This window comes from Ovis aries, chromosome 3 (genome assembly GCF_016772045.2).
Source record: "Ovis aries strain OAR_USU_Benz2616 breed Rambouillet chromosome 3, ARS-UI_Ramb_v3.0, whole genome shotgun sequence".
NCBI lineage: Eukaryota > Metazoa > Chordata > Mammalia > Artiodactyla > Bovidae > Ovis > Ovis aries.
The window spans coordinates 210,472,365-210,487,047 of record NC_056056.1 but is presented as its reverse complement, the minus strand read 5'-3'; the positions used below and the strand labels follow the sequence as shown (position 1 = coordinate 210,487,047).

Here is a 14,683-nt window from a genome sequence, read left to right as displayed (position 1 = left end):
CTTATCCACTGCTGTACCCTTAACACACATATATATGCATGTGCGCATGCACACACACACACACACACACACAAACACACACACATACACACTATGAAAAGACAGGATAAATATCAATTAGAAATAACAAGTGAAGTACCTGATACACAGAGGCATGAGTGGCCCCCGGTGAGAAGGGATTAACCAAAGGAGGCTGGAACCATTATGCAAACACAATGAGGGTCTATTGATCGAAAGTACTGAGTGATTCTGTCGTGGGATCTCGCTGATGCTCCTCCACACACTCTAGATTGAGTCAATATTTAGATGGTACATCTGCCCTCTTGGTCCTCTGTTTTTAATTCATTCGTTCCAAGTCTTAGAAACAGGCTTCTCAAATATCCACCCCAGTGAGAGATCAGGATTATTCACAAGTGGCCAAGCATTGGAAGGCAGCTGGTCCAAGCTGGGACACTGCTCAAGATGGAGAATGCATGTCTCCCCAACCACATCTGAGATGACCGCATCTACCAGCCTGTGCTACACACACTCCCGCTCTCAAGGCTCATCCGAGGGCAGTCAGAGATTCTAACTGGAAATCCCCCTCTCACCGCCTACCCAAAACATCCTCATCACTTTTAGAGACAAGTTCACATGTTTTGAGCCCTGCCTGATCAGAGGGAGGGACTCTCCTCTATTCTCCTTGTCAAGATGGAAAATCCTTGTCCCAGATGTCAGGTGACTACCTTACTCTTCTTTAATGGAAAGTCCATTCTTAAATTGCAGACTTCTCAATTGCCTCTCATGATAGAAACCATGGAAAGAAACCTAGAGACAAAGCTTCTCACATGACAGATGAGGAGAGGAGATGCAAAGAGAAGAGGGCTCCATGTGAGTATCAAATGGGTGATGAGGTGCTTCAGCTCAAGGCTCCTTCTGCCCCTTCCTCCTTAGCTTCCACGTGGCCCTGAAGGTGACGTAGGGTAGCCATGAAGCCTTTGAAGGAGTAGACGCTGCCCTGGGGATTTTCCTAATCCTCCCCTCCACCCTGGACTCCTTATCTGAACCCACCTCCAGCAGAAGGAAAATCCATAGGATCTTACTCATTTCCATATACTCTGGTGTCAGTCCAGTGTACGGTTCCAAGCTGTAGTCTAGGTCCCACTGCTCTGGATGCTTTGAATGGGCAGAGTCAGCTTCTTCAGGCTCTGTCTCATCTTTCAGCTTCCGAAATAGCTTCTTTAGCTTCCTGGAAAAGAAAGGGACCAGTCACCAGAAGCCTCTAGAGGAGAGGGTGCATTCTGCAGACAGAAAAGAGAAAAATGACTGTCTTGACATCGAAGCCACTCTGATCTAAGGACAAGAGAGAGGAACACCAAGGAGACAATCTGAGGCGGCCCTCTGTTAGGATAATAAAAGGGTCCCCACAAAGGATCAAGTTTCTTCAAACCCAAAGAAAATGAATTCTTTCTGCTGTTGGATAAGCAACAGAGAAGTGGCCCTACCTGTCAGATGCTCAGATAGTCCTGTTGTCTAATGGGTGGACTACCCACCCTCTTCATGGGGAATAGGGAGGGTTTAGAAAATACTAGAAATGATGCTCTCTTACCAGCTCAAACATTTTCAGGTCTTAATAATACAAATAGCATATGTCCATTCTGTCAGTTCAGTCACTCAGTCACATCCGACGTTTTGTGACCCCATGGACTACAGCACGCCAGGCTTCCCTGTCCATCACCGACTCCTGGAGCTTGCTCAAACTCATGTCCATTGAGTCGGTGATGCCATCCACCCATCTCATCCTCTGTCATCCCCTTCTCCTCCTGCCTTCAATTATGTCCATTCAAGCCAAGCTAAACATTGTCTAACCACCACCACGGGATAAGCTGCACCCATTCCCCACTCCCCAATTCATATGTGTGAAGCTCTAAGTCCCAGTGTGACTGTATATCAAGACAGGGCTTTTAGGAAGTCATTAAAGTTCAGTGGGGTCATAAAGGTGGGTCCTCACCTAGAGGGTTGTTCGCCTTGTAAGAAAAGGAAGAGAGGGACTTCCCTCGTGGTCCAGTGGCTAAGACTCTGTGCTCCCAATGCAGGTTCAATCCCTGGTTGGGGAACTAGATCTCATGACCCCAACTAAGAGCTCATATGCTGCATCTAAAGATCCCATGTGCTGCAACTAAGAAAAGACCCAGCACAGCCAAATAAATAAATACAACTAAAATTTTAATCTATCTCCACCATATGGGGTTACCATGAGGAGACAGTGACCTGAGAGCCAGGAAGAAGCCCTCACTAGAAACCAAACATGGCCAGTCTTTATCTTGAACTATCGAGTCCCCAGAAGTGTGAAAAAATATACTCCTGTTGTTTAAGCCATGCAGTATTAGCCCAAGTAGATGATTCAACTTCATTCAGGATGTTTCTGGTCTAAAATAATAACAAGATAATAATGGCCCAGCCTCTTGGGGTTGGTATGAAGTTGAAGACTCCATAAGCTTTAGTTTTCTCACCTATAAGATGAGAAATAAATATTAACCAGTCCATTGGGTCAAAGTAGAAAATCTATGTAATATGCTTAATTTAGGGCTTGTTATATGCCAAGATCTCCATAAATATATCTATCATTGTCCTCCTCCTCTTTATCACAGGAGGAGATAAAGAATGGTCGAGATCCACAGATGCAATAGTTAGATAAAATATTTCATAATAAGATAGCAAGCAACAATTCTGTGATCACAAGAAATTAAGAGAAGCCAAAAGGAAGCCTAAAGATTCTAAAGTCAAACAGTATGAATTTAGGAACTAGCTGAGATCCTGGATGTGATTCAAGACAGAGGGAGAGGATGAAGGAAAAAAAAAAAATAAAGAAGAGAGAGATGGAAAAAAGTAAGAAAAGAAGAGGAGAGAGGGAAGGAGGAAGGGAAGGTCCAGGACCAGAACTCAAACTGAGACTTTCCCTCCAAGTGCCAGTAACCAGATACTTCACCCAACCTTTAGGAAAGAATAATAAATGGTTATAATTAATCATGGAAAATTAAACACATGCATATATCCCTATTCAGTTCTGAACTGCTACCATACTACTACACACAGCTGAATCACTTTGCTGTATACATGAATCTAACTCAATATTGTATATCACTTATATTTCCATAAGAAATGAAAAATAATTGATGGGGAGTTCCCTGAGGTGGTCCAGTGGTTAAGAATCCACCTTGCAATGCAGGGGATGAGTTTGATCCCTATTGGGGGACCTAAGACCCTACATGCTGCAGGACAGCTAAGTCCTCTTACTGCAACTGCTGACCCCACACACCACAACTAGAGAGTCTGTGAGCTGCAATGAAAGATCCCACATGCTGCAACTAAGGCTTGATCAGTCAAATAAATAAATATTTTACTAATGACACCACCCTTACAGCAGAAAGTGAAGAACTAAAGAACCTCTTGGTCAAAGTGAAAGAGGAGAGTGAAAAAGTTGGCTTAGTGCTCAACATTCAGAAAACTAAGATCACGGCATCCAGTCCCATCACTTCATGGCAAATAGATGGGGAAACAGTGGCTGACTTTATTTTTCTGGGCTCCAAAATCACTGCAGATGGTGACTGCAGCCATGAAATTAAAAGACGCTTGCTCCTTGGAAGGAAAGTTATGACTAACCTAGACAGCACATTAAAAAGCAGAGACATTACTTTGCCCACAAAGGTCCATCTAGTCAAGGCTATGGTTTTTCCAGCGGTCATGTATGGATGTGAGAGTTGGACTATAAAGAAAGCTAAGCACCAAAGAATTGATGCTTTTGAACTGTGACGTTGGAGAAGACTCTTGAGAGTCCCTTGGACTGCAAGGAGATCCAACCAGTCCATCCTAAAGGAGATCAGTTCTGGGTGTTCATTGGAAGGACTGATGTTGAAGCTGAAACTCCAATACTTTGGCCACCTGATGCGGAGAGCTGACTCATTTGAAAAGCCCTTGATGCTGGGAAAGATTGAGGGCAGGAGGAGAAGGGGATGACAGAGGATGATGGTTGGATGGTATCACCGACACAATGGACATGGGTTTGGATGGACTCCAGGAGTTGGTGACGGACAGGGAAGCCTGGCATGCTGTGGTCCATGGGGTCGCAAAGAGCCAGACATGACTGAGCAACTGAACTGAACTGAAGTGAAAGGCATCTGATGTGTTTAATGAGGTAATTCAGTTGGGACAGTGGACACTTAACAAACATCACTCGTCCTGTGTAATGAGTATTAGAAAGGGTGAGATTTAGGAGATGATGGTCAACCCAACCTGCAAGTTTTTCCCGAGGAAGAAATATATAAACCAATCAAATGACAAAAGATGAGCAAAGCAGCAGGAGAGAGAGAGTGCTGTGATGGGGAAAGGTGTGTGTTCTAGACACAGAGAATTATCTGTGCAACAGCCACAGACGGTGTGAGAATGGCTCACTGCAGGACTAAAAGGAGCTCAAGATGTTTGGAACGTAAGGTAAGAGACAGAAAGTGGTGGAAGATGACTTGAGAGGTAGCCCAAGCTCATGAAGATGCCCTTGTAAGCCACATGGATGCAGCGGTGCCAGTGGGAGATCAGGGTCGCAAAAGCTAGGACAGTTGCCATGGACACAAAGGGAAGCAGAGAGATGGAGACATGCTTCAGAGATGGTGTTAAGCAAGTGGGGAACTGCAGCTGGGAAGGAAAGAGGGACCAAGTGTGATCTCTAGAGTGCTCAGCCAGGTGCATGGCTTGTTGCAGAGCTGGCTAAGCTGGCGGACACAAGAGAAGAGGGGGAGGGCGTGTTGAGATGGAGGGTCTCACGAGACAATGAAGTAGGGATGCCTGGTAAGCTTTGCTATATGTGGTCTTGTTCTTGTTGTTTAGTTGCTCAGTTGTGTCCAACTCTTTGCAGCCCCATGGGCAATAGCCCACTAGGCTCCTCTGTCCATGGGATTTCCCAGGCAAAAGTACTGGAGTGGATTGCCATGTCCTTCTCCAATATGTGGCCTGGAGCTCTGCAAACAGATGGAAGTTAGAGCTAGAGCCCCAAGAACCATCACGGAGAGAACAATAGAAGCCCTCACAATAAACATGTCTGTGGGCGGAGTGGAGGGGAAGGAACCTTCCAAGGAGCAAAAACAGAAGGAAAGAGGAGTCACGGGAACAGATGCTCAACCATGAGACCCCACAGCAACCAAGGCCAAGGTGGAGGGCAGATGGAAGAAACACAGGGTGGTCAGCCGTGTGCTGCGCTGCGGGCAGGTCCCAAAGTCCACAAAGTTCTTACAAACCCTCTCTTTCCCAGGAGCCTCCCTCCTGGAGATCCCAGTCCCCATTAAAAACATGAATAAAGGAAGTCCCTCCAGTGCAGGATTTAACAGGAATCCTGCACATTGTATAATACACAGATGGGCCGTGTGGAAAGCCTCAGATGGTGATTCCGACCGTACGATGCACTCCCTTGTTAAAATAACTCCTTTGATGTTACCCTTGTCTCCTTTTCATCTGCTCTTTCTCTGTCCCTTGTTAATGACAAATTTCAGAAACCCTGTCCAGAACCCTGAGCCTTCCCCCTGTGTGTGCCCTACAGGCTCACCCTGAGACCACGGTGACCTTTAGTCACAACTTGCCTCCTACCCTCGCCCCCAACCGGAGGAATCAGGGCCCCGGGCAGTCTTCCAATGCCCTTGGCTTCACAGACCTCAAGCCTCATGAAAGAAGGCAGAACTGAGCCTGGGATGGGGCACAAGAAAAGAAACACGTCAACCTCTGAGTTGTGTATTCCTCTTCTTGACATGGGACAGGATTCAAATTTGTTCCTTAAACCTCTGATTCACGGCCAGATTCCACTGTACTGAGGGGAACACACACCTCCCTCTCCTGTGATGGCTTTAAAGAGAAACTGTTTTATGTCCTGAAATACAAGACATTGCATTTATCAAAAAAAGAAGAAAGTTTACAAAATCTTCCTGGCTGTGTCCAGGGGTATGTTGCAGCTGTTTGGGGATGTGATCTGGTGCTTCCAGCAAGAATAGGAGACAGGAGACATTTTGATAGTGGACATATTAATCCATCTGCTCTGTCCATCTCAGACGTTACTCAGGAAAGAATCTGACACCTGAGAAAGATAGCATTTACCCTTTTTTTTCCTCTCTCTCTTTCTCTTTCAGACACACACACGTACACATTCATCTCCATGAATGATAAAAGGCCATTTCTTATTTGCTTCATGAGATGCTGGAGATGAGTTCGAGATAAAATCTTAGTGAAGAGCTGGGATGTACTGTGGTGTGTTTCCGTATCTAAAGTCCATTCTGCACAAACACAGATGGGAAAGGTGGTGCGTGTGTGTGTGTGTGTGTGTGTGTGTGTGTGTGTGTGTGTGTGTGTGTGTGTGTGTCATGAGGGAGATGAGGACAGTCCCCATCAGGGGACTCAGGTAACAACTAGCACAGGATTGGATCCTGCCCTGCCGCCAGCCACATCTGGAGTCACGTCAGAAGGAGCTGCCAATGTGCATTGTTCTGAGCCCCACTGTGCTGAAAACCACCTGGCCCCCTCTGGAAAGCATGTGTCGCGTCAGGCCTGGGCAGCCCGGGCTGCGTGGCCAGACCACACGGCTTCAGCTCCATTTCTCATCATGTCCTCACTGGTTACAGAGTTGCCCTTGAATCACCTGCTGCCCCCAGTTTTGCTGCCTTCGTTGAAAGCACTTCATTTTTACACCTCCAGGGACATGCTTCTGTTTGGATGGTGCCTAGACAGAGCTGGCCTTTCATGGGGGCCCTGACTGGGGCCCCTACAAAATTTAGGGGTAACAAGGGAGAAATCTGGAAGCTGAAGATGCTTATCTGAGATCCCAAAGGGCAGGTGTATAGTATTCATGGACACACCTGGTATCTGTGCCAACCTCGTGGAGATCCACGGGGTTAAGAGGCAAGAACTTTGCTCGAAGCCAGTGTCTCCCAAGCAAAGGACAAGTTCCACTTGCAGTTCATGGGATGTTTTTGGAAGGTCTCTAGACTTGGTCTTGGACTTCCCTGGTGGCTCAGATGGCAAAGTGTCTGCCTGCAATGTGGGAGACCCGGGTTCGATCCCTGGGTTGGGAAGATCCCCTGGAGAAGGAAATGGAAACCCACTCCAGTACTCTTGCCTGGAAAATACCATGGACTGAGGAGCCTGGTAGGCTACAGTATATGGGATCATGAAAAGTCGGACATGACTGAGCGACTTCACTTTCACTTTCACTAGACTTGGTCTTACATCTCCTTAGAGGACCTGGGAGAATTATTCCCTTTACTGCTCTCAACCCATCCCTCTGATTGCATGCCTGGAGAAAACCCCAGTCCAGCCCTGGTATGCCATGAATAGCTCCACAGCACTTGCGTGACTTCCTTTTCAATAAAGAGAATGCAGATCTTACACTAAGATCAATGATTAATAATGGATCATTTTTATTGTATTTCTTTCTACTGTTATTTGCTATTCAGGGTGACTGATAGCATTAGTTTTCCATTTTCAGAAATGAGATGGACTTAAAAAGTGAATTGGTTTAGAGGAAATTAATATGCAAATAGCTGTTTAGGTAAATGTGAGTGAAAGTCACTCAGTCATGTTCCACTCTTTGTGTCTAGGTAAATAATGGAAAACAATTTAGAAGCTGCTGACAGTGACTAAAGATTGGGAAACAATCTAACAAAGAAGGCTGCTGGGCTGGTCGACTTGAGAAGCCACCAGAATTTAGTGGTGATGCTTTTTACAACACGCAGGGGTGCACCCATGCACACACAGGGAATCTAAGGAGAACACGGCATCCTCAGAGAGAGAGATAAGTTAGAGCCAAGTACCTGGCTTACTAACAAAGGTCAGTTCAATAGTCTTTAACATCTTAAAATTTTCTTCAGATAAATCTCAAAGATTGCTTTCAGAAGTAGACAATGAATGTAAAAGATGATCAATCTTATGTGTATAATCATTTTTTTTACCAAATATTCTTATTCGGTATGATCATCTACTTAACTCCTCAGACTTGCTTTTGTTTTTTAAAATCAAGTCTGGCCTCTAAGATTAATATTTATCTCCCTGAAGGGACAAAAAAAAAATTGGAGGCAGTTATCTGAAGGTACCTAAGAGCCACCACAAGCCACAAGCCTTTGGTCCCAGAATAGAAGAGAAAAAAGTCATCCTGAGTCCTGACAAGGTCTCTTCCCTGGACTTGAAACACTCAGACAGCATCACTTGTAAACACAAAAGCCAGCGACAGAATACCTTGGCTGTCTGTAACGCCCAAGAATGGCTCTCCCTTTCTCAGTTGCCCATGATTCCTCTTTTCTAGAAAGCTGGGTATATAAGCATGATATAGTTTTACATAACCATGTATCTTTCTAGAGTAACTTCCCCAAGGTTTTACAGTGAGTATTTTGTAATGCCTAGATTTAAAACCAGATCTGTTGACAAAAATCCCTATCCTACAGAGATGCACTGCCTCCATCAAAGAATTAAAGACCATTAGACCCAGTTTTTATAATTTATAATATTCCTTCCTCATCATCAGTCTCAACTGTCACTTCTCTTTTGCCTAGTAAAGACCCCCATTTTCTCTTGCTTACCTTATGTTTCTCGACTCCGTCATAAATAAGGATAGTGCCAGGTGCATGAACTTTGGGTTGGATGAGTCTAATCCACTGAGAGTGGGCTCTGAGTGGACCGTGGAAGACCGATTAACCAAAATCACGGTGATTGCAGGTGAACAAATTCAAATCACAGTCTGTAGAATTACTGAGAACTTTGCTTCCCTTGTGGCTCAGCTGGTAAAGAATCGCCTGCAATGCAGGAGACCTGCATTTGATCTCTGGGTTGGGAAGATCCCCTGGAGAAAGCAAAGGCTACCCACTCCAGTATTCTGGCCTGGAGAATTCCACAGACTACAGTCCTTGGGGTCGCAGAGTCGGACACAACTGAGCTACCTTTACTTCCACTTTGAAGATAATAGACTGTAAGGCCTGGTGGAAGAACTTTTGCTCTACATTGCTGAATTCAACTACCTGATTAGGCTAATGTGTCCATTAACATACTAAAGATGATTAGATAGCATCACCAGCTCAATGGACATGAATCTGAGCAATTCTGGAGATAGTGAAGGAAGAGGAGCCTGGTATGCTGCAGCCCATGGGGTCACAAACAGTCAGACACAACTTAGGGACTGAACAACAACATACTAAGAACTAAAATTAGAAAATAATAATAATAAAAAAGAACTAAAATGAGGAAAAAATCTTCTGAAATAGAAGTGACTTGTCTTGGAATCAGCAGTGACCAGTTTCATTGACTAGAGGAGAGGTTCATAGAATGCTAGAGCTGAAATGACAATACCTTAGAGATTATTACATTATTACATAGTTTGGAAGGAATGATGCTAAAGCTGAAGCTCCAGTACTTTGGCCACCTCATGCGAAGAGCTGACTCATTGGAAAAGACTCTGATGCTGGGAGGGATTGGGGGCAGGAGGAGAAGGGGACGACCGAGGATGAGATGGCTGGATGGCATCACGGACTCGATGGACGTGAGTCTGACTGAACTCTGGGAGATGGTGATGGACAGGGAGGCCTGGCGCGCTGCGATTCATGGGGTTGCAAAGAGTCAGACACGACTGAGCGACTGAACTGAACTGAACATACTAAATATATATTATGTTATGAATTGTTAAATCCTTTGCATCAAGAGATGAGGACAGTGAGACATAGGAAGTGACTTGCTCACAGCTCTATGAATTGCCATGCAAATGCCACCAATTAAAGGGTGGCATATTAAACACGCATCAAGCATAAGGAAGAAAATCTAGTCTGCAAGGAAAACAGCCATGTGTAGGTTTCATCTGTCGTGGAGCTGATGGAATTGATGGTTGGGGAACATCCAACACACTGCCCAAACACATGCCTGATTTCTTTCCTCTCTTACACTCTAAAAAGACTTCTGGATGCATAGTGGATGGGCTAAGTGGTAGAACAGATGCCCAGGAAAGAAAAAATGGGCAACTCACACCCACAAGCTGTATCTAATTCCATCCAATGTACTGGAAAGACAGGTGTTTTCCCCAGATGTCTGGAGGGTAGCAGTGGTGAACGGGCTGGTCTCACAGCTTCAAAGGGGCACATCTTTTTCCAGTCTGTCTATGTCCTGGATGTTGGTCCATAACAAATGTGTCCTCTCTGAGATGCTAAGCTCCTAGACCACAGACACCATGTGTCCCACCAGCGTTACTTGATGACTATCACGGAATGACTGTCAATCAGAAAGCTGAGACCCAGGCATCATTTCAGAGGGCTGAGCTTCTCAAGACTGATGATTTCCTGACTGAGGACCAGAGGCTGGCTGAAGCAGACAGAGATGCCGGTCAACATTCTCCTCCATCTCCTCCAAGAAAGATCACCTGCCCAAGTGCCCCCTGAGGCTGTCCCAGTGTGGGGACAGAAAACAGCCTGACTGATGGTGGGTGATGGTGAGACCCATTCTGAGCAAAAAGTGTTCTGAGCGAATATGCAGGATTCTCATTTAAAAGGGTTTTTTTCCAGACAACTTTGGTTTTCTCCATTATAATTTTATCTCTCTGTGTTTCTGAGAAAGACCAAAGAATAGCTTCCTCTGGGAACCTTTCAGGACGTCACTGCTCCTATAGGATTGCTTTTCCTGGAGAAAGGAGTTGGAACATATATATTTGCTAATTGTCCCAATCAGCTCAAGGAACCTAGGCCTCAGCGACCCTTAAGCAGACTGAGAGAGGTTCTGGGCTCCTTCCACGACCCTGGCGTGCCCCAGGTCCCATCATGGGACCACCACAACTTCTCCTTTAAGCCACACGCGAGTTAGGAAGTGTTCTGATAAATCTGTATGTTGTTTGTTTAGAGAAGATATCCACACCCAGGGGAAACTGTTTCTTTAAATGGCAGACCAACTGGTTACCTATGACAGTGACAGCCTTCTTTCAAGACATAGACACAGTTGCCTGCTTATGAAGCCTTCCTTGACGGCTCTGAAATGCCTGGCCTTCACTTGTCTAAATTCTGACAAACCACAGAGAGAACACCCAGTCACACACAGTCTATTCTGCCTCCCAAACTAAAAACACTCATCTCTGAGAAGATAAGGACCATTGCATATATATTTTTATTGCATACAAATTTTTTTTTAAGACCGTAGATCTTCTTTTTAAAATATTTATTTGGCTGCGCTGGGTTTTAGTTGCAGCATGCAAGATCTAGTTCTCTGACCAGGGATCAAAGCCAGGCCCCCTGCATTGGAAGCATGGAGTCCCAGCCATTGGACCACCAGGGAAGTCTCAAACATTTTGTGTATAGGTTAAACCAAGAGGCTTGTGTTACAGACTGACTGTGTCCCCTCCAGAATCCATATGATGAAGTCATAACTGGCAATGTGATGGTATTAGGAGGTGGGGCCTTTGAGAGTTAATTCAGTTTAGATGGAGCTTCCCTGGTGGCTCAGGCAGTGAAGAATCTGCCTGAAGTGCAGGAGACCTGGGTCAGGAAGATCCCCTGGAGAATGGAACGGTTACTCCAGTATTCTTGTCTGGAGAATCCCATGGACAGAGGAGCCTGGTGGACTGCAGTCCATGAGATCACAGAGAGACAGGTACGTCTAACAGCAACTAACACTTTCACTTACTTTAGATTAGGCCATGAGGGTGGGGCCCCGTGATGGGATTAGTGCCCTTATATTCTAAGAAGAAGGTGCCAGAGCTCTCTTTCTCTCCATACACATACAGAGAATGGGTCACATGAGCTTACATGGGGTGGCAGTCCTCATCAGAACCAAACTTGCAGGCACCTTAATCTTGAACTTCATGGCCTCCAGGACTCTGAGAAATAAATGTCTGCACTAAGCCACCCAGTCAGTGTTATTTTGTTACAGCAACTCAAGCTGATGAAGACAGCTGGGAAGGCTCAGACTGTAGTTTTTGTGGGTTTAGCTCTGTGATATCCAATTCTCATTTTTCACTCTGAGCCATCTGAGCTGAGAGACGGAGGCAGTAGCATTCCCTGCAAGCCCTCCTGCAGTGTGGACAGTGTTGTTCCTGGTCCTGTAGCTCAGAGCCTGGCTCTCTATCCCTCAAATCATATTCTGTTCATATTGTTCTCAAATTCTTTTGCTGCTTATACTAGTCAGAGTGGACTCCAAGGTCTGCCACTGAGACCCCAGCTCAATGACATGAACAAATATAGCTGGAAAGAAAGGGATTAAACCAGTTTCTTTACTGCAGGACTTCTCAGAACCATTCAAATAATATGCAGAGTAACTATCAAAGAGGGAGACAGAGCAAGTAGCGGTATCTTCACTTAACCTTATGGGGACTGTCTGGCGAATGCATCCCAGAATGGATAAAATCTTGCAGGTTTGCAAAGAACTCCAAGTCTGGTACAAACTGTCTGTCCAGTCCTCCTAAACAGTATTGGCTCAGCCTATAAGAGTTACCCCAATTTTCTCTGTCATTCCCTGGCTCTCTGATGCCAGGCTAGCTGAAAATATCCCCTGAAAGAGATTTCTTTATGACAAAAAAAAAAAAAAAAAAGCAAATAGCCATAAAAACAAAAAGCAGAGAGAGCCACATTTTCTCCGCCTGAAGGTAGGTCTTCACCTGTTACATCCAGGGGCTGTGTGTCTGTGTTTATTTTCATGACTATCTCAATGCAAAACCTAACGAAAGAAGGACTTGTATGAAATCTGTATAAAACCGTGTAGGAGGGGAAGAGAGAGAATCCAAAGGAAAATCCAGCCTGAGTTTCACCAGCTATGCATCCTTCCCCCTCTTAAGAACATGTGTGCCACAGTTCCTTAGAGATTTTTTCTAAATCATTACATTGGGGTTCAATCTTTCATATTCACCCATCTACTATAGTTCTTTTTAATTTGGGTGAACTCAGTTCCCCAACCAGGGATTGAATCTGAGCCTCCTGCAGTGGAAGCATAGAGTTTTAATCACTGGACCACCAGGAAGTACCATCTACCATACTGAAAGGCTCTTTTACTTTCTCACTGGGAGGATACAGCATTAAAAGCATGATGCACTTTGAAGTCAGAGATATGTGACTCTCAGCTCCGTCACTGTTATGGATACTAATTGTTGTTGTTTAGTCGCTCAGTCATGTTCAACTCTTTACGATCCCATGGACTGTAGCCAGTCAGGCTCCTCTGTCCATGGGATTCTGGAATGGGTTTCCTTTTCCAGGGGATCTTTCCAATCCAGGAATTGAATCCATGTCTCCTGCATTGCAGGCAGATTCTTTACCACTGAGTCATCAGGGAAGCAAGTGCTTAATCCTGCTGAGCTTCCAACATCCCAAATCAGAATCAGACTGGCAAACAAAACATGTAGGAGGGATACTACGTCACGGGGAAGCTATTGGAGAATGGATAGAGGAGTGCTTCCTAGGCGACTCAGTGGTAAAGAATCCACCTGCCAATGCAGGAGACGCAAGAGACATGGGTTCTAACCTTGGGTCACGAAGATCCCCTGGAGTGAAAAATGGCAATCCGCTCCAGTACTCTTGCCTGGGAAATCCCATGGACAGAGGAGACTGGCGGGGCTACAGTCCATGGGCTTGTAAAGAAGTTGGACGCAACAGAGCGACTGAGCATGCACGGACAGTGGAGTGAGCAGCCACCCTATCTGAGAAGAGCAGAGGCCCTGAGATCTTTCTGGAAGTCTGACTCTGCCAGGCTCGGCCCTGGCAGTCAGGAGAAGGGTGAGCAGAGCTCACTACTCACGGGACTCCGATCTCAAAGATGTTGTTCTGGATCAGCTGCTTTCCCAACATGATGATGCTGAGTTGGATGCACAGCTCCATGAGGCAGCCCCCAGGGGCGCACTGCAGGATGAGAAGACGCAAGAAGGGACATCAGACAGGCAAGGGCATGAGCTAAGCCAAGCTGCAGTGCGGGTATAAGCATGGGTGGGGCCGGGGCGGGAGGGGCACCTACGAGCCCCCAGCCAGGCAGGAAAAACCAGGAGCTATACTTGCCTCTTCCATGCGGTAACCGTCAAACACATAAACATAGCTTCCAGGTCTACCAACAAACCTGGAAGGGAGAAGTATGGGAAGGGTTAGGCAAAGAGAGAGGAAGTCAGGGCTGCCCGAGGGTGTGTCTCCCCAGTGGACCAGTCACTGCCCAGCGTCCTCCTAGGAAGAACTGGCCAGGGCGATGCTACTCCTCTGGGAAGGAGTTCACACCAGTTACCAGCTAACAATCACCCACCTTTGACTCGGACACATCCCAGGGCAGAGGGTTTGAGGCCAGGTGTGGTGTGGAGTTGAGGCAGTCATGTGCATGTGTGTGTGTGTGTGTGTGTGTGATCATTTCAGAGCCTAAATACAACAACGTTTGGATTGTCTTAGCAGGTGCATGCATGCTAAGTTGTTTCAGTCGTGCCCAACTCTCTGTGACCGTGTGGACCACGGTCCACCAGGTTCCTCTGTTCAAGGGATTTCCCAGCCAAGTGGGCTTCCATGCCCTCTTTGTCTTTACGTGTACCGTCCTGCAACTTCCTCCCTCAACTTGTGTCAAGAACTGACTTCTATAACTAACTATCCATTGGGATGGACATGTACACGCTGCTGTATTTTAAATGGATGATCACAGGAACATATTTTATAGCACAGGGAACTCTGCTCGATGTTACGTGGCAGTCTGGAGG

The 14,683-nt window shown here is 45.9% G+C and overlaps 1 protein-coding gene across 1 annotated transcript in view; it reads right to left on the bottom strand.

The window, feature by feature from the left end:
• ANO2 (anoctamin 2) overlaps positions 1-14,683 on the bottom strand; it is a 342,394-nt gene that overhangs the window by 40,428 nt on the left and 287,283 nt on the right. Inside the window, exons 18-20 of the mRNA XM_042247625.1 lie at positions 14,010-14,067; positions 13,756-13,856; positions 1,083-1,228 (exon numbers count right to left, since the gene is read on the bottom strand). Of these exons, the coding sequence (XP_042103559.1) occupies positions 1,083-1,228; positions 13,756-13,856; positions 14,010-14,067 (305 nt within the window). The remainder of the gene's footprint in view (positions 1-1,082; positions 1,229-13,755; positions 13,857-14,009; positions 14,068-14,683) is intronic.